Consider the following 26,723-nt stretch of genomic DNA (forward strand, 5'->3'; position numbering starts at 1 on the left):
ACTACATACATTTTGCAATGAAATTACAATCTAATTACATGTAATTCTAGTGAAGATACGCGGTACAGAAAATGGATGAATGGATAGTTACTGTACTGCACAACACTGAAGATCTATGAAGCAAAAAAAAAAAAAGATGATGTTGCAACTTCTCTCACAGAGTCTGCATGTGGCGCATTGATGAAGTCCAATCCAAGCAGTGGATGCAGAAGATAAGTGAGCAGACAGGTATGTCATTATATTTTGGGGAAATAAATACTTATTGTAAATGGGGCCTCCTCTTCCTCTTATTGCGCAACATGGACACACAGAGGAGGAAGATTTGGATATCCTGCCCACCCCTTACTGTTCAACATGGGAACACGATGAAATAACCAACATAGCCTGGCATCAAATGAGGTGCATTAGAGTTCCGTGCTAGCTCTCAGTTGGATCCATCTGTTCAACCTGCATGATGAAACGCTCAAAATAACATTAGGGGAAAAATGATTGGGTTGAAAATATAGTATGTGCTTGTGTGTATGTACCATACATACCGTCATACTGTATCTTATTAGCTCTTTGTGTGTGTACATCTTGTGTGTGGATGTTTGTGTTACGGAAGCAATTTCGTTCTGCTCTGTTTGGCAGTGCATCAGTGAACATTTTTCTCTTCCACAGTCCCCGCCACTCTGCAGCTCTGCAGCTCTGCTTGGCCATATCTGAATCCCAACCTTCCTTTTGCCAGGTTCTCGTCACAGAACACTTCCCCACGCCATTGTTAAGAGTCAATACTTGAGTTTCGCCGTGAGTGTGTTCGGTAGCGATTGATGGTGAAAAGTGGGCCAACTCCACTCGGGGGGGTTTAGATCAATTCCCACCCAGTTAATGAATTGGATTGCAATTTGTTCATTCGGAAGAGGGGAGAAACATATTTGACTCAGACCCACAGTATCTGCCGCTATTTTCGCGACTGTTTGTGACTTTAACAAATCATACTTGTGTATAACTGTGTTTGGCATAATTAAATGCAACTATTATGCGGCAGTGTGATGGTGATTGAGATATGTGTGGAAATTCGGTGGGGGACTAACCACGTAAGTACAATGTCCAAATGTGAATGTCAAACAATGGATTGGCCGGATTTGGCCCACGGGCCTCGGGTTTGACACGTGTGATTTAAGGCAGTGATTTTCTGATTCTGCGTCACAAGTAGTACGTGGGCACCTGTTAGTGGTACGGGCAGAAATCACTGAATTCAATGTTTCAACTACATTATGTAACCTTTTTTTATTTTTAATCCAGTACAGAATGTTGGTTAAGTAAAATGCAGATGTATTTAAATTTTCAGCAAAATACGCTTGATTTTAATCGTTCAGAATTGTTAACTTTCAAACATTTATTTTGGTGCATTTTTATCGAACTTTCAAGTGCAATACATTTTAATTGAAACATCTTTAAGTATGTGCGATTGGCTAGCGACCAGTTCAGGGTGTAGCCCGCCTCTCGCCCAAAGATAGCTGGGATAGACTCGACCATGCCCGTGACCCTAGTGGGGATAAGCAAAAAATTAAAAATGGATCTTTAAGTATAGTTTTTTATGTTTCTGTATTTAAGTGCAGTGTTGGAGTTTAAACTGTGCAAAACGCTACAGTGGCTTCCAATAATTCATCCATTCATTCATTTCCGTACCGCTTATCCTCACTAGTGTCGCAGGGCTTACAATAATATTAAATATATATTGAATGAACAAAAACTGCCTTGTTATAGATAAACACTTGGGCCTACTACAATACTGTATTTTAAAGTTGGTCATTATGGTGGCACTTGGAGAGAAAAGTACTTTTTGGAGTTGGTACTTGATGTAAAAAGTTTGAAATCCACTGATCGAAAGGATTAACTCCCTCAGTGTTTTTTTCCCCTGTCGTTTCTATTTTAGATATACTAAATGTTATTTCAGTTTTATTATAGCGGTTGAATTTTCTTTCGTAAAAATGTTACCAAGAACATGTCCTTTACTTTTAATCATAATCAGTAAATTTAACATTTTTTCTTTTATCTTTGTTCTTATAAGGCAAAGGTATCAAACTGGGGGCCCGGGGGCCAGATCCGGCCCGCCACGTCGTTTTATGTGGCCCGCGAGAGTGTGCATCGACTTTGTGTTTCTTGCTAAAACACCAAAATTGCAAATCAGCTTCACTTTTAAAAATGTTGATATTGCAAGCATTTTTTTGTTACCAACCCCCTTTTAAAATAAAATTGATTCATACTGTAGTTGAACAAATTGTTTTTACTGGCTTCTGATTTCAAAAGTTATTAACCATTAATTTGTGTATCTGTAATAATATGAGGCAATCATATGGGTTTGCAGCCAGAACGGCCCTCCGAGTGGACCCATAACTGCGATGTGGCCCGCGACAAAAATGAGTTTGACACCCCTGTGATAACGGGTTCATGATGGCCATAGTTTAATCTTAGAACAAATGAATTAACATCATCATATTACCAATGGGAAAATGAGATTTGGGGAATTATAACAACTTGGAAGTTAACAATGAACACAGAACTGCTGCATTCCTGAATACAAGCATATTTATGCAATGGATATTTGAACACAAACAGTGGAGCAACACACATAGACAGACAATATAACAATGCTCACAAGCATATATTCTTTATCCTTTGTGAAAAATGACTAATATTATTGCAGCTTACTGAATCAGTTGTAAAACCTTTCGTCATGTGTGTCTCTAGGTCTGTATTATAGTGCCCCAAGGTGGCCGGGGCACGAATGCCAGAAGGAGCAGCACAATGTCCATTGAATTAAAGTAAAAAAAAATAAAAATAAGTGCAAAAACTTTAATTCTTTGCATTGTATTTAATTATGCCACGACTGTATGTTTTTCCAAAGTACAACATTATGGAGTGCTATTTTTATCATTAAAAAACATTGCAAAAATCAGTTTTTTGGGAGCGAGGGCTGGGACGGAAATGACATTGCCATTCATTTCAATGGGGAAAGACGATTGGCGATACATTGTTTAAAGTTACGAGCGTGGCCACAGAATGAACGAAACCAGAAATGTACCACAGCACCATCTGCTGGGAGAGGTGGTGCCCTGCCCTCCCCGGCCCCTCATACCGAGTCCGATGCTATTGTGTGGTGCCTATCGCACAATAAAACAGTAAGAGGATTACCGTGCGCAAGCTTTTGCAACTTGCAGGTCGCGCTGACTTAGTGAGGCTGACCAATTCTCTGTGCGTCGTGCGCGCGCAGCCACTTGAACACGCACGGAGGTGGAAGACCGGCGGCTCTCTCGTCTCCGAACCCACCGCCTCATTAAACACTAATCTGCAGAGGCTCGGGCGGCGCGCATTTACTACTCCACTCACTACAAGAAAAAGCCGCGTTGCTGGCGCGCCAAGGGTGCGGAGGAATAGTGGAACGGCCACTCGGCAAAGCAATGGACCCCAACCAAAGCTGTTGAATGACGCCAGTGTATTGCGCTCCACTATCTGAAGACGAGGATCACGGTAGAGTTGTGCAGCGGAGCGTCAGAGGAAGAAGCCAGCGCGATGGCGTGCAGCTACGGTGACAGCCGCTTGTTGACCTGGCAGGTCCTTCTCACCATCTCCATGGTTCTGATCCCCCTGTCCGCTCACGGTAAGGGCCACCGCGTGCATGCACTATTATACCGTGTCACACCCAGGCAGTATGTGTCTGTGTATGCGTGTGCGTGTGCGTGCGCGTGGCATGCAACTTGCGTGAATTGCATTGCACCTGCAGCATGTCTTTGCATAGGGGAGGGAATTAAGGGCAAGTTTGGTTGCACTGGATGGGAAAAAAAATGACAACCAGCCTAGAAATATGTTTTTATATAGTCTCTGGCTGTTGGTACCAAAGAAAGGAATTTAACACCGTTTGGGATATTGTCATGGTGTGAGCCGCTCTGAGTGACAAAATGATTGCATGTTGATTTCATCCTTCAAATGATGATGTCATACACATGCATAAGTGTATTGTTGCGAGTCCATGGTGTGCGTGTCTCCGACAAAAGGCTGGATTAGGTGCACATGCAGTGGCCAAGGCCAATTCGAGTGCAATTTGAATTCCTGAAGGTCTTCATGGATGCAACCGACCCGTCTCATTTGCATCTCTTGAGACTGGCGGAGGGGAGGCGGGGGGGCGGGGGTTGCAAGCCAACCGTGGTTGTAGTAGTGGGAATGAAGGTGTTAAATTGGGTGGGGGGGGGGGGGGGTGAATTAGCTTGCAGCCGCTGCCCAGCAACAGGCGGCTCGTGCACGGCGAGGGTCGCAGGGGTTCACATGCACGAGCACCCACCGCCACATCCTTATCGCCACCCCTTTTTTTTCCCTCACTGCGCCCCCATGAGTGTCAACTCTGCAGCTTAATGACCAACAATGTATGTGATGTCCTATATTGTTACTACAGCAGGGGGCATTTGGCGGAGCATGATGAGATGTTGTAGCTGAAAATGTCAAGTCACCTTCATTTTGCTTTAACGCAACTACAGGAGTTAGTAGTTTTAGACCTAATGGAGACAGTTACCATTTAGTTCATTTTAGGGCACATTTGTGTCACGCTAAGAAACAGGCAGCCAGCCCGCTTCACGATTTTGACAGACTAGAACACAAATGCACGCCATCTTTAACGAACATGTCTATGGCAACAATCCAGACTGCCATCTTGTGTTTCTTCAGTGTGCGTGAATTCTCACCGCGAGGTCCATCTGCCTTTGTTTCCCCGCGAAGCACGTGAACTGTCACCAAAAGATCAGCGGCATCTCGCACTGCCGACATTTTCCCCCTCACACACGCATATGTGAAAAGGATGGGAGAACACAAATTCTAGATATTAACTAGGGGTGCAACTAACAATCATTTAACTCATCGATTAATCTATCGATTTCTTTCCGATTAATCTATGAATTGAAGAAAAAACTTGTTTTCAAATTTCCATGCCTTCATTCAAAAACAAGGCATTATTTCAAATTGACATTGCAGAAAATGCACAAACATGAACTGATTGTGATTAAGTTACTGTTTTGGTCTGTTAAATGTCAGAAAAAAAGACAACCATATTGATCATTGTTTTCTGAAGTAAAAGGAAATGTTTAAAAATCATAAATCTGATATTTACTGCTGAGAGATAAAAATTCCGAGGGTTTGGGCAATTTGAAGTGAAACAAGGTATCGATTATCAAAATAGTTATCGACTCATCAATTAATTCTTGCACCTCTACGATAAAGATAGGCTATATCTGTGACTCCCGACCAGTTTTCCATGAGAGATCATCTGGTGCACTCTGGGAAATGATCCAATTTCTTTCAATTGGTCCGAATGTTTTATTTACTACAAATCATTGTTCCTCAATCAATGCCAGCGATGTACAGTGACAGGCAGAACAATGAAATGCTGTACCAATAGGTACGTAATTAACTTGTATATCCCCCCCAAAAATATTTATTTGGCGGTGTTCCGTGAGATTTTTTGAATGTGATATATGTGCCACGGCCAGAGTACCCGGAGAAAACCCACTCAAGTGCAGAGAGAACATTCAAACTACAAACAGGAAGGCCCAAGCTGACACCCGAACCCAGAACCTCTGTCAGATGTGCTAACCACTCGCTCCCGAAGCAGCTCAGTTGACCATGTTGCAAATTTCCATTTCCTTCCAATAAATTCCATTGAGTGAGAATGGGGATTAAATATCCATCCATCCATCCATCCATCCATCCATTTTCATTACCGCTTATCCTCAGTAGGGTTGCGGGCTGCCGGAGCCTATCTCAGCTGTCTTCGGGCGGGGATTAAATATCCTTCATTAATTATTAATATTTAAAAAATGTTGCGTACACACATGCACATTTGCATTCATATTAGGTGTTCCTAATATGTGTGACTGGTTGGAGTGGTCAAAACAGGACGCACGCAGGGCAGTGGCCATTAATTAGCACTGTGTCCTGCTGTCTTAGCGACGGCTTCTGGGATTGTGTACGAGGACAGCCACCTCCACTCAAGCAAGTTACCATGGTGACAAGAGAAGGTGAAGACAGAGTGGCAGTACAAGGCACAAATCGCACTATTTCAAAGAAAGAAATCCAAATGCAAAGCAGGGGGGGCTTGTATATTCAATTTGCTCCTCTTGCTCTTGTACTCTGCCCCATGTTCCATTTAGTTCTTGCAAATGGTTAACACAGCCAGCTGCTAACAGGATGCGACATTAGAGCCTCAACGGAAAACTGATCGGCAAACGCCACTTTCAACGGAAGTTTGAAAGTTTGAGTCAGTCGTAATCGGTTTCGGTGGAGCATCTCTCTCAAAGACTTGCACTCCATGATTCACTTTTTTTTTTTCTTTCCCAGAGCTGAAGTTGGCAGAAATCACTTAGTGTGAGGCTGGCTGATTGATTAAAAAACAAGAGCAGCAGCAGCAAACACTGGATTCTGTGTTTCTGCTATAGCACCCTTACTTCTCTCCTCCTTTCAACCTGCCACCTCTTTGCATCTCACCATGGCAACCGCGAGTGTGCATGCGTGTGTGTGACTCTCGTGCTTCCGCGGCCGCCGCTGAGGTTTCGTGCCTGCGGGCACGTTCGGATGGTTTTAACATCGGCAATGAATGCTGTGCCGGACAATGAGCTGCAGTCTCAATGGACGCAGACAGACAGACAGAGAGACAGACAGACAGACAGACAGACGTCCAGCCAAGGGGCTCCATTGAGTTTTGCTGTTATGTGCCGGACATTGTGTAGACGTGTCCTCTTGAAATTCAATTAACTGGGAACATTATCACCTACCTAACACTACTTCTCCCATAACTCATTCACTGCTGTGGACGTTTACTGCCACCGATTTATATTACTAATATAATATTAGCGGCAATTTCACTGTTCTGCTTGCTTATGTTTCTTTACACAAAAAGATCATTTTGTCCGCTGGTCAGAAGCTGGAGTTTTTGGTGAAACCAACCCATGTTAAGTCAACGGTCATCGTACTGAGGATAAGCGGTACAGAAAATGGACAGATGGATTTCACATTGATTTGAAAATGAAGTTCGTTTATTAATACAAAGTTAGCAAGCATACATACATGTAGCATCACTACCTACAATATGGGAGCTATACTGTAAAGAATCTGCCTTTACAATGCAGAGCTTTGATTGACAGTGGTATGTGTAATAGGAACTGTTTAATATTAGCCCGCTTCTGTTGCTAAAAAAGGTATAATGCAATACGTTCTACACACTTTACAATCATTTGTAAAGGGCCATTTCTGATGACTGTTGTATTGTATCTCGTGCAGGTGTACCTAATAAGCGTCTGTTTGTCTGCCCCTGAAGCCCTGGGGATGTTTTTTGTGTGTGTGCCCGACCAGGCGGCCTCTAACCTATGCTTCCAAATCCTAATCTACGTAATCCTCACCCAGTCTCGGTCACCAGAGCACATTAGTCAGTCAGTCAGTGTGTCTAATCCTGCATTGTCACACTTTGATTACACTGCAGTCTTGAACTCCTCTTTGGCTCTCCTTTACAGCAAATTGCTTGACCTTTGAACCGTTAAACTACATGGATTGGTTCGCCGAGTCAACTTTTTTTTTTTCTTTTTTTTTTTACAAATCAGCTTTCTCATCATGGGGAAGACTGAGTTTCTAATACTAGAGTTCATACGCAGATTTCCCATAGCCTGGGGCAGCCTTGAGGCAAACCTTTTGAATATTAATAAGTTGATTTTACACTTATTTGTCAGGATAAATGGATAAATGAATAAATGGAGATCGACTGGATGGCTGGATCTTGTGTCGTTTTATTGTCCTATTAAGTCAATATGGTCTGCTGACTGCCTTTTGCTTACTGTCCCTCACACAAGTTTAAAAATCAAAGGTGATAGAGCTGCCTTATCTGTGGCCATTTTTAAAAAGTAGTTAAAATACGTTTATAATTAGGCTCCTAGCGAGACTTGATTGTTTTGTTTAGTTTTTCTCACAAAGCATTTTGTGAGTCCTTAAAAAGGGACAAATGAAGTCAGGCGTGAACCAGTACACATTCAGTGATTCAGTCGGGTTCCAAAAGGGTCAACAAAATTTCCAGTAAATGACCATAAGGTTTCCAGTACATCTCCATGGGAAGTTAAGATGGCGAATTTCAGAAATAAAATCAAACTAGATTTAAGTTCCCCATTAACAGCCAACCTTCAATTTTGTATATTCCTGGTTTCTTCCCATGTATTCCATTAGAATTCCTTTCATTCCTGTTAATTCCCATGGAAAGTTTTGCAACCCTTGTGACCAGATAGAGAGCCTTCATGAAGAACAAGTGCCTAACTTGTCATTTGGTTTCAATTGGCAGGGAGGCATTCGATGACCAGGCGTCATCATCACCGTAACCAGTCATCCATCAACCGGGAAGCCTTGAATGCCAGAATGGTGCTAAGTGATGACTCAGCAGAGAGAGACCACCTGATAGAAGCGGGGCACCCGGCTTTTTCCAAACATCACCACTCCCATAAACAGGTCCATCCAGATCCGGATCCCGTGGGGGAGGAGCTGACTGCAGGAGGAGCAGGACCGGATCAGCCCGGGAACCCCTTGTCTGACGACATTATCACCGTGGAGTTCCACCGTCCAGCGCCGGAGATTGTACCATCGGATCTTGATCTTAATGGAGCCAAAATTCCAAAACCCCAAAAGCAAAAAGGAAGCAACCCCACAGCTTGGACCCTCTCTGACTTTTACGACTACCTGTCGCCTGATGACGATCTCTCGGCATCCGCCCCCACCCAAGAGCCGGAGCCCTCCCCTTCACCCCCGGCCGACATGGAGGATGAGAATCCCCTCTTGGCTGGTGCTCCTGTCAATGTGAAGCCTGCAATAGCGAACAAGCCAACTCCACCTGCCCAGCCCAAGCCAGAGCCGGACAATAGTGAGGACTTGAGCTTCGGTGGCGCCATGGGGAGCGACGGGTGCAGGCTGGGCTTCGTGCGCTCTGGTCCCGGGATGTGTCTATCTCAGTGTGACGTTGAACCCAATTTCTGCTTCAACGAAGGAGTGTGCACTGTTGTGGCAGGAGTGGGAGCTTTCTGCAGGTAATAAACACAAACACACATTTACATATCGTAGCTCCAAAATCGCTGATTTTCAGGAAATTAAAAAAAAAAGCCCTCTTGCTTGATTACCAAACACGGCATCGTTCCAGTTGGTATTTGTCTTTCACATTCCATTGCGCACCAACAGTAACACAACACCGCCGCAAAATAATATTAAATTGCTAATTTAATACGCTAAAAAAATAATTTAATGTAATAATTATCTAATAATAATTGATCATTTAAAAAAAAAAAATACGCTGTCATTGATTAAAATGCCACGGACACATCCACGCTACCGACCGTGTACAACAAGTCTTGCACGCAAGCCAACCCTCCGACCAGACAAAAAGCTTAGAATATTATATATATTATATTTCTATTATATATATATTTTTTTATTATATATAAATATATATATATATAATATATATATATATTTCGCAAACGCAAACAACTGTGGCACATCATCTTCCCAAACTCTTTTCAAAGGTGTTAGAGCCATGAGTGATGCAATAAAATAAAACAATTAGCTGACTGAGCAATGTAATGGGTGAAAATGAATCTGCACTTACCTCCGTGGCTGACCAGTTTATGCTGCACCAAAGCGTTACCGGTAATTCAAATGTATCTCACGTAACTATTTTCTCTCGTTATTGTCTAAAAAAAAACACCCACACTCTCAATCTTGAGGCGACATAATGCCCTATGGCTCCTGCAGAGTAAGAGAAGAGGCAGCGTTTCACAAGACTTCTTCGACAGTTAAGTGTTTTCAAGCTATTTTCAACACTTTCAATTGGAGACAGACCAAGAGTATTGATTTGTGAAAAAATATGAAAGAGACCATATTTGGACATATGGGGTTTGTGCCAAACAGTGACGATATGTAGCATGCAACATAATCGTTTCTGATAGCCAGTGGGGGAAGTATTTTTCAGGTATGTTTATTTTACTCATTTATATTTGCAGTATTTATTTTTCTGACAACTTTTTACTTTTCCTCCCTTGATAAGAAAACAATTCTTTCTACTCCTTACTTTGTCAAAATAGATGTATTCCTTTTTTTCAAGCTCCACAGATGACAACACGATGTAAAAAAAAAAAAAAAAAAGACGTAAATAGAGAGAGATAAAGTCAACCACGGTTGAGATCTTGATTGGTCGAGATCTTGGGAAATTATAAGGCGGAAAAAACAGGGACAGCAGTGACAAGAAAGAACTTGAACCAAGGAGCATTAACAACAATAACACAACAGATTCGGAGAAGCAAGATATTCCTCATACAAGGCCTTATTGAGGAGAACTGGTTGATGGTGGTGCCTCCAAGAAATCATTGATGAATGAGTCGAGTTTAAATCCTCTGTCTTTTTTTTTTTTGTCTGGAAAAAAAATAAAAATACATAAAACAATGATGGTGTATTTTTTTTCAGTTGTTAGCTATAGCTAATTTACCATTTTCTGTTACTCAGTTCACAACATTTGTAAAGCTATGGTAACGTGTTGTTTAGATAGCATATACTGTAAATCTTAGCCAGCACAAGCTTGGTCTTGAACAAACAACATGCGACATAACGTGATTTGTTTTTTCCTCTTCTTCTCATTATGATCACCATGTAAGTTAATAAAAGAGGGAAAGTATTTTGTTGGCAGATAAGTTTAAAAAAAAAAAAAATTATTATCATTGTGCCAAGTTCTCAAAACAGCTATTTTATAGAACTGACAGTAACAATTCATTTCAGTCTTATTTTCTTTTCCTTCTACTTAAGTACAGTGTGAGCACTTTTGCCACATCTGCTAATTGCATGTGAAGTCTTTTATTGGGCAAGGAACCGTTTTTGGTAAGACAACAATAACCGTACGCCACATGGAATGTGTGGAGCATTTGGGTAAATTGGGGTCCCGGTGGGCAATGGTGAGGAGGTGGTGCATTGTTGACGCTTTCCCAAATTTAATTTCTAATCCGGAGCAGGATTTCCAATATGTTTGTTCACGAAAGCAAAAGAAAAGATTGAGGACACCATGAGGTCATACTCATACTGACAGAAGGGCGGATTAATGTGTCATGAAGATCACAGCAGGGTCACTAAAAAAAGGATAAGTATGCACTTTGAAGACAGGAGATAAAGAGTGTTTGTGTACATATCGGCTGCAGTGGGCTGACACTAACATTGACTCACTATGTATCACTGAGTTCACAATAGGGTACGAGCAAAGGACAAAACACATAGTCATACAATTACTGTTTCTAGATGGCACCATCTGTGCTGTCTCGCAAGAGGCTATCAATGACTCATCTCTTTGTTTCTGTTGAGTAGTAGCACAAAAACTCACCCATACGTGTATTAAAAGGGAACTAAGCTCAAATAGATCATACGTGCCGGCACTTCCCTCACTCTGCGGGAGCCGTGCGGCATTAAGTCGCCTCAAGATGGAGAGTCTGTTTTTCATTTTGTATTTTTTTTGACAAGTACTTAGGGTAGATCCATTTGAATAAGCCTGTTTTGTTAAACATGGATTGCTGTTATGCTTCTGTAGGAACTTGAACTGTGTTAGCATCAATAGTAAGTTTGCAGATTCATGTTTGCTTATTAAGGTGCTCATTGTATTATTTATGGCATCACCCATAACTATATAACCTTTGAAAAGTAGTTGGTTGGCTGTCGTGAATGGCTGAGGCGAGTCGCTAGCGGCTTGCGCGAGTGCTTAGCGGCCGCCCTGGGTGAGTCGCCCTTTACAACACCATTTTAATTAATGAGTGTAATCAATGTGCGATTTATTCATTTTTGTATTTTGCATATTAAATTAGCAATTAACACAATTTTGCGGTGATGCTTGTGCGCGACTGTATACGTCTGCAATATAAGTTATTATAACAACTTAGACAATGCAGTGTTTCCTTTCCTGAAAAGTAGTGATTCTGAAGATGCGAGGATTCCGCCCAACAGCGACGATATACAGTACAGAATGTTGATGCTGAACATTGACTCACTCTGTATGCTTTTCTTAGTAAATAAAGCTGCATAATAAGCAGGATCTGGCAAATACTTAACTAGACATCACATTTTGGCGAATTCGGATTTAAATAAATGGCAGTTGATAAAAAAAGATGTGGACATTTAAGTTTTGACATCTTGGTTTTCGTCCCCCTTCAAAGGGGACATATTATGGCCATTTCTGGAAATTGTTGGAAAGCGTTAGGCCTCTGGAATGCCTGCCCTCCCATCCAGTGTGAAATTACACAACCAAATGTTTTAAAGTGTCACTAAGCAAGCTGTTCAGAATTTGGCCAGATTGTGTCATCACAAGTTCGGTGTTTGGCAATGTGCAGCACCCTCACTGACGAGTAAGATTTGCCGGCTTGGTGACAAAGTGCCATATCCATGAGTAAGAATACTGTCAATGCGTTTACTCTTTCAATGTCTTTGTTTTAAGTTTAATATTAGATTATTGTCATTGCACAGCATAGAACGAAATGTATATGCATCTCAAGACAGGAGTCATATAATAAATAAGTAAAACGACTACGGTCATTATAAATAAATGCATTTCAGTCACTCATACTGCCGAGCTGCTACCAGACTGCAACAACGTTTCATGAGAGTGTGTCACAGACATCTCAGATCAAAATGCAGAATATGTCTCCTACTGTGCTGGTGGCCATGTTTGCAACCACACATTGAATCTGTTGCACGCACATGGCACATATGCAAATGCACATACACATACACTGATCCTTTGAGCTCATTAAGGGTTAGGCTGCAGGGAGAATCCCTGCTTTGGCAGACAGATCTCAGGACACCATCAGCCTCTCAGCCTCTCTCATGCTAATATGTTGAACGCTGTAGCCACAAACAAGCAAGTCACTGGTCCGAGCTACTGCTGCGCAATCGTGTGTAATGGCACACACTGCTGTCTTAACGGTATTGGCTTCTCGCCTGATTTCTTTGTGTTCACGCATCCAGGTGCAATGTGCAGGACTACATCTGGAACAAAGGCACGCGCTGTGACTGGGCCATCACCGAGTTCCAGGTGATGAGTACGGTGGTGGGCGTGGTCTCTGTAGCGTTCCTCCTTCTCTTCATGATCATCGTGTTCTTCGCCAAGAGGCTGCACCGCCTCAAGAACGAGAACAAGCGCCTTCACAAACGCAGGTGTGTGTTTGTTGCATGTGGACAAAACCCCCCCCCAAAAAACTAACGCAGTTGTGCCTTGAGATACGAGAGACCCGACTTATCCATTTTTCGAGCCATCGATCGGCCAATTTTTGCTCGGACTTCAACTCAATTCAATTCAATTCACAATTCAGCTGCAGTTGGGCAAAAGTGAACAATTCATAAAAAAAAGTAAGCTTCCAGTTTCCTGTCAAACTAAACATCAAACAAAAAAAAAAGACAAATTGTGAATTTAAAACAACCACATGCTTTGCCTTTGGAAGGTCCGATGAGTGTAATGCTAACAGATAATGCAAAACACTTGCTAACAATAGTCAAGGTTTTGGAAGCAACGGATATTTGAACAAACTGTGGAGCAACACGTGTAGACCGATAATACACGCCTCCTGCCCGATGATAGCTGGGATAGGCTCCAGCACGCCCGCGACCCTTGTGAGGAGAAGCGGCTCACAAAATGGATGGATGGATGGATGGAAGTAAAGTACAGATAATGAAGTATTTCTACTTCATTACTTCCCATCACTGGACTAGCCCAAAAATTAGGTACACTTGCACAATCTAACAACATAATAAAAATGCTGTCATTATAAAGGTGTATGTATACTAAGTTATTATGGTTACTGTATTATTATGCTAGTGTAGCACTAAAACTCCCTCTCAGCTTGATGCAGTTCCACATCATTTCACTACATATGTTTGAATTAATATGCAGTAGTACTGATAAAATGATATCACTATTACTATGCGACTTCAACTAGATTAAGACAATTCAATTTAAAATGACAAATGATACATCAACGATCAATTTGGTGGCACATTTGTTTGAAAATGCTATTATCATTGGTCACATCTGTGGTTTCCCCTCCAGTAAGTACCGTCCACAGAGCACCGAGCCACAGACGGACGGCCTCTCGGTTTCCACCACCGCTGACGGCTCGCAGCCAAACGTAAGGAAATTGTGCGACTCTCCTCCGCCCGTGCCCCAAGCTCACACTCACAACCTGGCGTACTATGACAACATTATCTGTCAGGTATGCCCCACCTTTCCTCATGTTTACGCTCCACCCTTTCTCCTTCCATTCGTCACTCTCTTTGACTTCTCTCTCTGTCCTCCGCTCTCACTTTTCTCCCCATTTACCTCTACTGTATATCCCATGGTTCATTATGTTGTATCCTATGTGCTTGCTTGGTGTGTCTTTCCACAACTACTGTATGCATGCTTGCTTATATCCTCACCAAAGCGTAGCGATTTATACGTGCACCTTACCCTGCTAAATAAGGAAAGCTCACCTCGAACTCTTCACTATAAATGCGGTATATTTTAAGTCAATTTATTTCATTCGGTCAATTCAAAAAGTGAAACCCATATACAGTGTTATATAGATTGACAACACACAAAGTGAAACATTGTACGATTTTATTTTTTATCATTTCGAGGATTATAGCTCAGAACCATCGAACAACCTACAATTCAGCATCTCATGAAATTCAAATATAGTATCACAGAAGAAATGAATCACAATGATTTTTTAAATATATAAATTAGGAAAGATTTGGCCTTCAGAAAAATATTTTCCTGTGTGTTCTCTATTATCTGTATAATGTATGAGTTTCACTGTATGAATTGAATGACTTAATATTCTGATATTCAAAACGATAGAGCTACACCTGTATATGTTTATACAGTACACACTCACACACACACACATATATATATATATATATATATATATATATATATATATATATATATATATATATATATATGTGTGTGTGTGTGTGTGTATACACAATATACAGACATACAACATATACACACACACACACACACACACACACACATATATATATATATACACATACACAGACATTTACTGTAGGATTATGTATGTATGGATGTATCTTTATGGCTTTTTACACTCACTGATTCCCTCAGAGGCCATCACCAACCACCTTTACCTGGGAATTTAAACCCAGAAACTCTTATAACCACTACCAGGTAAGCGGAGCGGAATATCCACATTGGTTGCCATATCCTCCTCCACCCCGACCCGGCTTCGCTTTGTCCTATCCAGATATTAAATGCCACATTTTGACACTCCGTGCAAACCTTCCGGCCCACAACAATGTCTTGCATCGATCTTGTTGTTGCTGGAGGTAGCTACAGTACTTTAATATCCTATTGAATCGTGGAATGATTAATCACCTGCTGCTAGGCTCTCTGCAATCAATTGTTCAGCACAACTACACTGTAAGGTCCCTCACCCGCTGTAGCTGAACGCCTTTGCAGCTTCCAAGCTGTTTTCTTTGACCAAATTCCCTGCTATGGCTTGTGCATGTATTGCTTCCCTAAGCTACATTTTGTATTGGAATGTTTGCGCGTACTGGAAAGTAGAAATGTATGGTTGTAGATCAACACTTGTATCCCACTGGATGCCACAAACACACACACACACACACACACACACACATGCACAATATAATAATGAATAATAAGGTAATGTAACGTAACATAACGTAATGTAACCCTACAAATAAAGGGGCGGTTTATGAGCCCTAAATGTGAATTTAGGAAGTCAGTCTTGCTGTAATCTAAAATTATCTAATGATTTATGGCATTTTATTGTTTTAAGTATTGAAAGAATATATTAAGTGGTACCAAAAATGCAACTATAATGACTTCCTCAAAGTTAAATTTGAAGATGACATTTTTGTCCCAAGCACTGTTATGAAAATAGAACTTGGGCCTGCAAAAAAATGATAGCCGTTAATCCAACACTGTAGCCTGGTGGGATACAGATGTGCGCCTTCGTCGTGCTTTAGTTTAGTTGAACATCGCAGGGATCAACAGATGTCAACATGCTTAAAACTTTTGGATGTGATAATGCGTGATGGGAGAGGACATTTAGAAAGTAGTGTCCGGCCGCTGCGTGTGCGACCAATCGATGGTGGCCCACTTAGCGCCTGCTGTGACTGTGACCTTCAGCTGTCTGTGACATGGCGATCAATGAACGACCTCAACGAGCTGACACATGCAGATGCACACGGCCTCTAATTTCCACTCACTGTCGTCACACGAGCACAACTTAAGAGTATACTGAGCAACATAACCTTGTAGGTTACATTTAAAGAGAATAACCATATTAGGCTTATATTGTGAATTCCAAATGTACTACGCATAATTGGTTGGGCTAACTAATGTGAGCAAATTGGGCCTCGCTGGCATTTCAGAGCAGTTAATGATAAGTTCTCAGTTGCTCTAAATGTCAGGTTGAGAGGCTAAAAAGCCCCGGCAGACACATAAAATGCACTGCCCTCGTTTAAATGTCACAGGTCGGATTTGTTTCTTTTGTTTTCATGTTCAAACATGCTTAGATGGTCAGCTTTTAAGCTCCTTTAAAGATGATTATGGTTATGTTATATTGTAAACTAAATGTTATGTTATATATCATGAAATAAATAATAAAAATGGAGAGGGGGCAGGAAAATGGTGAGAGAAATTGTAAAAAAAATGCAGAGGTTCACTCTTATAATTGTTATTAAAAGGTCTGTACGGTCATCTTTCTACCATCACAATGCTAAAACAATATTGCATTGATGACAAACTGACCTCTTTACAAAAATAATAATGCTCAGTTTTCAGTGACGTTGTCAGAGAGATACCGTATAATACCACATTGCTCCTGTTGTAGCTAAAAAACAAATACTATGAAAACATTGAAAATCCCTGTGAAGATACATTGCATTAAAAAAGAAAAAAGCGAACCAAAAGTACATACAGTAGATACAGTACACCTCTGGGTACCAAGCATTGCAAACTACTGTGCCACTACAAACTACACAATTATTTCACACTATACATATTTACATTACACTGTGTGTAAAGGCAAATTTCCTTTATTGGATCTCATTAGCTTGTGCAGCTGTACCTAATGTGCGTAAGCTATTAAGCTTTCTGCCTATTGCACATACTGCATATAGAGTGGATGGAAAAAACAAAAACAGTCGACACACTCCTGCTAAATTGCCAAGTTTTTCTGAGATAAGAGCAAATAGACCAAAATAAATCGAAACTTTCAAAACGTTTTCCACCATAATGTGACCTGCAACATGTACAGCTCAACTGAAAAAAAGAAGTAAAAATATACAACTGATGTGACTACAAAATGTCAGGAAAAGCCTACTCGAACATCTGAACTTTATTTGCGGTTATTCAGAGGCACTTTTAATGGTGGCAGGTGTCTGCCGACTCCCATTTAACGTGAGTTTGAATGTGATTCGTTAATTCTGAACACAGCCACGTACTCAGTTATGAGAGGGCGGGCACACTGAGTTGTTTTGTTTTTATTTCTCCTCTAGAATGTATTTATTTATTCACATTAAAAAATGTAAAAATAAGTTTTGAAAGGATTTGTCTTGGTCTTTTTTTTTTTTTTTTACAACACAAAAACCTGGCATTTGAACAGGGGGTGTGTAGACTTCTCATGCCCACCGCACATATTGTATAATTTCAGCATTTCTACACCCCAATAAAAAGTGAAACCAAAATGCTAAACATACTATTAAATGAATATGCAGAATAACTATTTGAAGTCATACAAATACAGGATGTGTTTACACTCTTAGCATAAAACCGCGAGGACCTGATGTACATCAAACCTGCCTTCGTCGTGCCCTTTTTGTTTTGAGCTGTGCTAAAAATGAAGTCAACTTCCCAACAGGATGACCCCCAGAAGCAGGAGGACCCCGCCAAGTCCCCCCAACCTAAGGAAGAGGGCGCCATGAACATCCTCAACTCGCATTCCCCCAAACACGAGAACAACCGGCCAAACTCTGTGGTCCGCGACCGCAGCCGCAGCCCCAACCACACAGACGACAACACCGAGGTAAACGTGCTCCCCAACAACCTGGTATGAAATCAAAACGCACCCGTCTGGAGCACCCGAGAGCACACACGGCAGTGAGTTTAACATTGTTTACACCTTGCAAAGAGCACACTGTGTATCCTCTACAGTATAATCAAGCCCCCAAGTTAAAGTAAGCACACACTGAATCGAAGGATACATGTTTACAAGGCTTACATAGCGAAACCGTCTCCTTACTTTCCTCTATCCACTTTGAACTAATGACTGACCTTTCCTCGCTTCTGACGCCCCTGCCTTGGCTTTCGGCCAATGAACTCCATTGTCCATTGTCTCCCATTCCGTCCTCCCCGCCTCCTCACCTGTGCTCGGCCTCGCCTAACCGTCCCTCTCCGCTCGCATGCATCGGTGTTAATCAAAGTGAAGTGTCTGAAAATATTTGCATAAGTCACAAAAAATGTGGAAATTAAGTGTATCTGTGCTTGCAACTTTTCATGTTCGGGATTGCTAATAAGTGTCTAGATTAAATGACGTCAAAGTATTTGCTTGAGTCAATATTGGAATCTCTCTATATATGAAACACGCTGTGTCTTGGTTTTCAATGTGATTTCTAATACTTTTATGTACTTGAGGTTCTTTTGTACTTTTTTGGCTATACATGGAGGATTATAGTTAACACTTGTGGGAATAAATCTTTTTCATTTTATCCAACTTGTCCCTGTGTTTTGCTCTACTTTCCCTGCGGTGTCTCTCTTTGTCTGCATGTCTGCTCACGAAGCTAACGGCCGCCCAGCTGCTCCCTCGCTAATAATAACCGAACGCTCCACTGACCCCGCTTTTGTGTTACTGTAGGCTGCACACACACACACACACACACACACACACACACACACACACACACAAAGTGCCCATTCAGCACCATGGACAGCCCCTTGCCTATTAGAATTCCATAGGCGTTTGAAATATACACTCACCCGGCCAGTTCATCAACGACACTTGCACATTCCAATGGGATCCAATACAAAAGGTGTAAAAATAAATAAATAAATAAATCTGCTTTAGAAACGTAATAGTAAGTAATATGTACATTTAAAAATCAAATAAAGATGGAGGAGGGGAAAAAATACTTCAACACACAAACTGTATAGTACACAAATAAATGTGCAGTAGTTTTACATAGTGTAAGAGAATATTGTATCTAGAAGAGGGTTGTGCCAACATTTTCTGCTGAGGGCCAAATACAAAAACATTGGGAAGGAAGATGGGGGTGCGGGGGCACTTCACCTTGCATTTATTTCTTGAAACGCATTTAAATTAAAAAAAGAAAACATCTAGATATTGGGTTGGTACGGAAGCGTATAGCTGCCACACCAAAGTGGCAGCTATGCGCTTCCGTAATGAATAAATACGGTAAAAAAAAAAAGTGAATTAATGTCAGTAGTTCAATTAAAAAAGTGAAACGAATTATTACACAATCATGAAAGAATTCAGATTCAGATTTTAGAAGGACAATTCCGACTGAATGTTTTCAATAAAAATTGTTCTGATTGTTTCCTATGTAAAACAGTGGAGCCTTGAGATACGAGTGCCATGATTTACAAGTTTGAGATACAAGCCGTACCTTGTACCTTTGTTGTTGTTGTTGTCTTGATTTACAAGTAACAATTTGAGATATGAGTGCACTTCACACCCTTGCCACAGGATGGCGAATCTGTTTCAGCAACGAACCAAAAAAAAACCCAACGCATTTTGTAATGTGTTGTTTAAAAATAGCACTCGATAATTTTAGACTTCATAAAACCTAGTAATGCTCGATACCACTTTTTTCAGACTGATACCAGTACAAGTATTCGTTTTTGAGCTTGAGTACTCATTGATACTGATACTGATACCGCTAATACTTTTGATACATAAAATATCAATTAACGCAATCACAGATAATTGTGAACAAAGACTTTTCTTTCTTTCTAACGCACATGATTTGCCGATGTCTCAAGTCGCCACAGTGTAGCACCAACTACTGGTGAGGAGGACTTACTCAATGTCAGAGTTTTTTTAGTCTTAAGTATCGGTGGCTGGTGTCAGCAGCCTTCACGAATACGCAATACCTTGGAATAACGCGACCAGATACTGATACCTGGCATCTGTACTTGCCCATCGCTTATAAAAAGATTCAGTAATTACATAAATGAATACACTTCAAAGAATTAAACAGTCTTTGTCTCACTTCCTCCTTCAGTTGTGCTGCTCATTTGGCCACCTGGGGCCAATAGCCTATAAGACACACATACGGATATATAGTACTATTCTGGAGAAGCAGCTCCTCTCTCACATTCTCAGTACGGCAGTAATATTAGTAGTTCTTTGCAGAGGATAAAGAACATATGCCAGTGAGCATTGTATTATGTGTATATTTGTTGTCGCACCATTTATGTTTAGATATATTTTGCGTAAAGGATAACAACACCACCGCAGAGATGCTAATTGTTAGCCAGTGTGCCTATTGGAGTTTGGAGTATGTTAGCATTCAGCTAGCAGAGGCTATGTGGCAGCTGGCAGTATCCTTCAGCTAAAGGCCTCTTTACACTCCCACGCTCGCGCGGCCGATAGAGCCCGCATTGCATCACGTGACCGACGCATTGGGCCGCGTGGCCCCTATGCAGTCACTTGACGCGCACACGGCAAAAATTGTTGGTGCGCGTAGAAGGCCGTGGAGATCATCTCTCGTGATTGGTCTGTTTTTAGTCACATGCTGTGATGACATACTCAGCGCTCCCCTTGGTTCCACATACCATCTACGCCGCCGCCTTCTTCATCGATTTTTCAACATAATTAATCCCATCGTATGGTCATCTAGGTCCATTTGTTCTAGCAGACACTGTTCCACGGTCGCCGTTGTTGCTTTGTTCCTTGTTCCGGAAAGAAAAGTAAAAACGGCTACGGGAAATGGCCAAAAAATGCAGAGTAAACTCCACCCTGTGATGTCCTAGCCAATACCAGCGGTAGCGACACCCCGACTTGGTGGAGAACTGCAGTACATTTTCAAAACTGCGCATGTGGGTTGCGCTGGTGTATCAAGGCAAACTGCGTGTGGCATAGCCAGAGTCTCGTCAGCGCGGTCGACGCCCACACGAGTATCAAGAAGCCTTAAGAGTTGTTATAACATCTTGAAGCCTCTATTTTAAAAAACATTTACTCATTATAACTGCCAAACTGCAGCTTGTTGTGAAGTGAGTCGAGTCACCTGCCACCATACCGTATCTCAAGTTTGTGCTCGCAAGTCAAAGCAACAAAATGTGAAATCAGGTCACTCATATATCAAGGCGCCACTGTGTGTGTATATGTATATATATATATATATATATATATGTAAAATTGTGTGCTAGTGGCCCACTGTCGCATTGTATTTCCAGCAACAGTATAGATCTGCAAAGCTTGACATCCCTCCCAGTGAATTTCCCTGCATTTCTGCATGCTTCTCTACTTGCCGTATTTCTACACCAGGATGGAGTCACTATCGGTCTGGAGGTGCTCCTCCCTAAAGAGGCCAAGCTGCTCCCTGAGAGGAACTCTCCCCTCCAGTATGACGTCTTCCTCTACAAGGTCGCAAACAACGGAGACCCGACCGCTGCCAACTCTCATTGCGCCCCCTCCCATCATGGAACCAAATCACCCCAAACCCCAAAGAGAGCATCCAAGGAGCCGAAATCCTCCAAACACGCTCATTGTCACAGTAACCGCGAGCCCCTCTCTGGGCGCCACTCCTCGCCGTTCCTGCACCCCTCACCCGGGAGACACCCGTCCCCGAGTCGTCATTCCGCGCCCGGGGGCTACTCTGCCCCTACGCGCCACCCATCTGCCCACCACTCGCCCAGAGGTCGGCCTTCCAGTTCTTACTACTCCGGCATGGAAAGAGAGGACAGACACATTCGTCCATCTCCGTCCTCTCCTCATCTCACCACTCAGCCTCCCTCTTCACCGTCCAGGGCCAAGTGCAGCCCGGTCAGCACCCGATCCCTACCACCGCTCTCATGACTTGTTACGCCGCTTACTCATACTTTCAAATGCACGTATAGAAAGCTGCTTGACCTTTTATTAAATATCCGTGATATCCAGCTTAACATTTAACAGCCAATACATAAAAGTTTGAATTTTATATTTCCAAATCAACAGTTTTTACAGTATGAGCCTCGAGCAATTGGTTTAGATGTCACTTGATGGTTAAAAAAAAATAAAAGCTTAATAATAGGATTTTTTTTAAACGAAATACTCAAAAAAAGGTTTGAGGACATTGGATTCACTGTATTTTTCTATTTTTTTTTTCACTTCATGCGAATATTGCAGTTCAAATCCCAGCCCCGCCTGTGTGGAGTTTGCACATTCTCCCCGTGCCTGCGTGGGTTTTCTCCGGGCACTCCGGTTTCCTCCCACATCCCAAAAACACGCATGGCAGGTTGATTGAAGACTCCAAATTGCCCATAGGTGTGAATGTGTGCGCGAATGGTTGTTTGTTCCTATGTGTACTGCAATTGGCTGGCGACCAGTTCAGGGTGTACTCCGCCTCTCGCCCGAAGATAGCTGGGATAGGCTCCAGCACGCCCGCGACCCTTGTGAGGATAAAGCGGTATAGAAAATGGATGGATGGATGGATGGATGGGAATATTGCGGAAAAAATAACAGACTGTCTTCATCTCATTTGTGCGGGTTGCGATAGCACACATTTGTTTGCATTCTACAATAACAAAATGTGTTCTAACTAACTATGAGCTATATGCCGAACTGTGCAGAAGTATCAGTAATGAGAACATGTAAAATGGTTTTATTTTTGGTAGCGAGGTATCGTGTTACTTTTGTAGTACCGTGCGACCATACCCAGACAATTTAGTTATTTTTGAAAGAAAAGCAGTTTTTTTCTACCACAGTAACAATGTCTAGACTGCATTTCTGCTTAAGTTTCATTTTATCTTCATGGAAATGTTTTATTTTTTTTTAAAGGACATTTTTAAGTGTCCCAACACTTGCGTGACACACGTGACATAAACTACACCAAGGAGTGTGTTTTGTTTTTTTAAACTTTGCTTTATTGTTTTAATTGGGCTATGTTTAATTGTCTTGTGTTTTGTGTTGGATAGAAATCACATCGAGAAAAAAAAAAAAAAAAGGTATAAATATTAAATCATTTCTTGAAAAACTTTGTTGCCCAAACGGTTGAGCTATCGTCTCTTCTAAAGTCATCTTTGGTCCTTAAAATGGACTATTTGCTTTCTTAACATGCTCTGCTGATTGGGCGAGCATGTGGTTAAAGGGTTAAGATCCATGTACTAGTATCCTCTTGATGCTCTTTATGCTTTATAGCAAGACAATTCACAGTAGAACGCACTTGTAGAATGACTCTGTCTTTCTAGTATTTGTTTTCCCACGAAGAGTGCCACTTTTGGCTTAGAAGCACTACAATGGACATTCTTACTGTTCCTGGTAGTACTAGTAAGGTCAAATATACATTATTAGTACTACGAGTGGACATTTTGATATGACTAGTAGGCTCCTCGTGCACAACACATACCGATAGGGTTTCTAGTGCAGCACGGTAGTTTACTAGTATGGTAATAATAGGCCAAAAGTGGCACTAGTAGTAAAAATGTTACGAGTCAGATAGAGTTGCTCTACTTGTGCTCTGAATTTTCTTACAAGTGAGGACTAGTATAAAGGTGTAAAGCTAAAATGGCTAGTGGCTAGAGCGCGACTAGTATGCGATTGCACACTACTTGCAGCGAGTTGGACATTTCTGTAACATGAATGACGTTTCTGCACACGAGTAGGACAACTGTGCTACTAGTACGCTGGGTAAAATTAGATTACTAAATGCTTCACTACTAATACTAGTGGCATGCAGATGTCAACTAGTGAACAGTGACGTGGGGAAAAAAATCACTAGTGTCCACTTTTTGCGCCAAATCCTTTTGCTATCGAGGACAAAGAGCATACTAGTACATGTACCTTAAGACGAATATCAACGATATCGAACTAATGCTCAAACGGCTTTCTTTATGCAAGCAATGCGTTACTTTACACACCCTGGTGTGCTGAATTGTTTTACTAGTGAGGACATAGCACGTACTAGTGGATGATCCTTAAGGTGGATATCAAGGATATCGTATAAACGGCTTCGCATACAAACTGACTCTAATGTCATTATCCATTAGGACGCTAACCTTCATTAGGCTCACAGTACATTCTCCCCACATTTAGGGTCAAGAAGTGGAAGTGGAACAACTGTGCATGCACCAGCCACCTTAACTCAAGACACACATCACACCTTAGATGGATTCAATGCAAATAAAAGCCTCCAAGTTGGTTAAACCTCAGGTCAAAACTCACATAATAAGTACAAAATTACCTGTCAAGTGTGAACAAGCTGTCCTAACCTGGTGCCAATGTCAGTTCATTTTTATGAAAGTAGATTTAGTTTTATCGATACATCTTTTTTTATGAGTAGTATTTCATGTTTTGGTACATTTGAAATGTTTCCTATTCCCCAATAAATGGATGATACAACTACACGTGCAGCATTATATTTAATTAGAATAAATAAAAGAACTGGTCAGTAATTTAACAGCAGGATGAGGAGTTCTGCTGTCACCCTGTGGACAAGTTATGCATTACAACACGAGGAGATTTGTTTTTTGTTTGTTTGTTTGTTTGTTTTTCCTCTCTTGGAATGAGCTACATTCCTTCATTTCCAAGTCATCTGCATTTCTTTAATTTCAACATATGCGTTCATGCTCAGAATTCAAGTTTAATGAGCACCTTATATGAGGCACTGTACCTGAATGATCAAATCAAAGTGCTACTGTCAAGATACCAAATATTCATCATACATCGATTCATTCATTTTCCGTCGCGCTTATCCTCACTAGGTTTATCCATTTTTGTCCAATTTTAGTCCAGGTCATAAAACAACATCAGGTTCAGTCCAATGAAACAATCGAAATGCTCAAACTCCTACACAGTCTTGCTGTTCTTCAGCGTTGAATAAATTATTCATCATGCCAGGCTTGTGATTAATTCCTCTTTCGTGTTCCGGACGTGATCTGCCATCTCCAGTCGCAGACACGTCAGTTTCTTTGTTCACTTTAAATTTAACATCTCAGATATTTGCCTGCTCGGCCATATTGCCACACAGCTGCGGGCCTCACTGGCCGACTGATTTACTTCTCTGCCTTCCCAAATAGATCGAGTAAAGGTGAAGTTGTCCTTGCTGCCACTCTCTGTCTTTATAAATAGGTTCGCATCAGTCGAAGTGGACTTTGTGTCGCTCTAGGTGATACTCAACTCTTCACCGACCTGTCCTCTTCCACCTGACCTCAAAGCCAGAAAAGTAAGATACCATTTTTTTTTTTAAATGCCCTCCTTGGGACAATATCTTTGTACGCCACTTGGACTCAGGTTCAGCATACACCGTCATAGAGTAATTATGCAGCAAGATCAAGTTACATTCAAACCCCCAATTCCAAACCCATCGCTCCACCCCTGCAAAAACATGCAGAATAGCCTAATTTATGACTCTAAATTGTCCGTAGGTGTGAATATGAGTGTGAATGGTTGTTTGTCTATGTGTGCCCTGCAATTGGCTGAAGACCAGTCCAGGGTGTACCCCGGCTTTATTGAATATAAGCACTATAGAAAAAGAATGGATGGATGGTCCAACTGCACAGCATCAACAGCTTGGTGTACTATGTTGAACTAATTAAACTCATGAAATTACAAATGCCGCTCACATGATGAAAGTGATTCGAGAAAATGGGTGGCTCCGATACAGGATCTCAATCGATTTGGCACCTCCACAACAATACATAATGGCCGTCATTATGCAAAATAACATCGTCTACAGCCAGATAAACGTCGTACGAACGTGATGCTTGTTTTAAGGCCAAAGTAAGGCACATTTGCCTGAGACATTTGATTAAAATTGATGGGCAAATGACATGCCAGTGTCAAGTATTGCACCATCTGGGAAGAGCATGCTTTTCATGAAGACTGTTTTAAAATCACTTCTCAGGCTTGCTGCTCTGTGTCTTTTTAAGACAAGACTGATTAAACATTTAGAACACATTTGAACCGTTTCCCAAAATACTCAAACATGTATAAGTGAAAACATCACGTTCCTCTCTAAAATAATTGAATACTCTTGTGGATGCTATTAGCTTTGTTATAATTCATCCATGCGTTTTCTGTAGTGTTTATTGTCATTCAGATCGTAGGTGAACTGGACTCCATCTTGTTTTGTCGTTTAAATACTTCTTTGAAGGTGTATTTTTAAAAAACAACAACAACAAAAGGTTTTGGTTAACGCGCTTCGAGTCAGCCATTTTGGAAATGACGTCATTGTTGGATGCCTGTCAGAAGGAGAGAGCTGTGATTGAATTTCTTACTTTGGAAGGGGAACCAGCACTAAACATTTTCACAAGGTGGCAAAATGTGCAGTCGGCTAAAGCTCAGTCAAAAAGTGGGTGTCCAGGACCAAAGGCAAAGAACATGAGCCTGCTTTGAGTGATCTCTGTGACATACAAAGGAGCTTGTGATGTCATCAGTTCCTTTGCATTGGAC

General features: G+C 41.5%; 1 protein-coding gene across 4 annotated transcripts; it reads left to right on the top strand.

Annotated features, from left to right (window-relative positions):
• The first annotated feature begins 3,173 nt into the window (after positions 1–3,173).
• On the top strand, positions 3,174–22,369 carry cspg5b (chondroitin sulfate proteoglycan 5b). 4 transcript variants are annotated; one of them, XM_061664795.1, is made up of 7 exons: positions 3,174–3,643; positions 8,348–9,083; positions 13,045–13,233; positions 14,123–14,285; positions 15,191–15,253; positions 17,976–18,140; positions 21,621–22,369. In XM_061664795.1, exons 1-7 carry the CDS (start codon positions 3,556–3,558, stop codon positions 22,149–22,151), a joined length of 1,935 nt encoding a protein of 644 aa, XP_061520779.1. In that variant the 5' UTR covers positions 3,174–3,555; the 3' UTR covers positions 22,152–22,369. The 4 variants fall into 4 exon arrangements, with proteins under 4 accessions (XP_061520779.1, XP_061520781.1, XP_061520780.1 ...); XM_061664797.1 differs by having other exon boundaries at positions 14,123–14,201; XM_061664796.1 differs by lacking the exon at positions 15,191–15,253.
• Positions 22,370–26,723: the final 4,354 nt, after the last annotated feature.

This window comes from Phycodurus eques, chromosome 20 (assembly GCF_024500275.1).
Source record: "Phycodurus eques isolate BA_2022a chromosome 20, UOR_Pequ_1.1, whole genome shotgun sequence".
NCBI classification, from domain to species: domain Eukaryota; kingdom Metazoa; phylum Chordata; class Actinopteri; order Syngnathiformes; family Syngnathidae; genus Phycodurus; species Phycodurus eques.

What these genes read in the sequence shown, in the direction of transcription:
- cspg5b (XM_061664795.1), top strand. Translation starts at nt 3,556, where the DNA reads ATGGCGTGCAGCTACGGTGACAGCCGCTTGTTGACCTGGCAGGTCCTT. An exon ending in GATCCCCCTGTCCGCTCACG is followed by an intron (nt 3,644 to 8,347) that starts GTAAGGGCCACC and finishes TTCAATTGGCAG; the next exon opens with GGAGGCATTCGATGACCAGG. An exon ending in GGAGTGGGAGCTTTCTGCAG is followed by an intron (nt 9,084 to 13,044) that starts GTAATAAACACA and finishes TCACGCATCCAG; the next exon opens with GTGCAATGTGCAGGACTACA.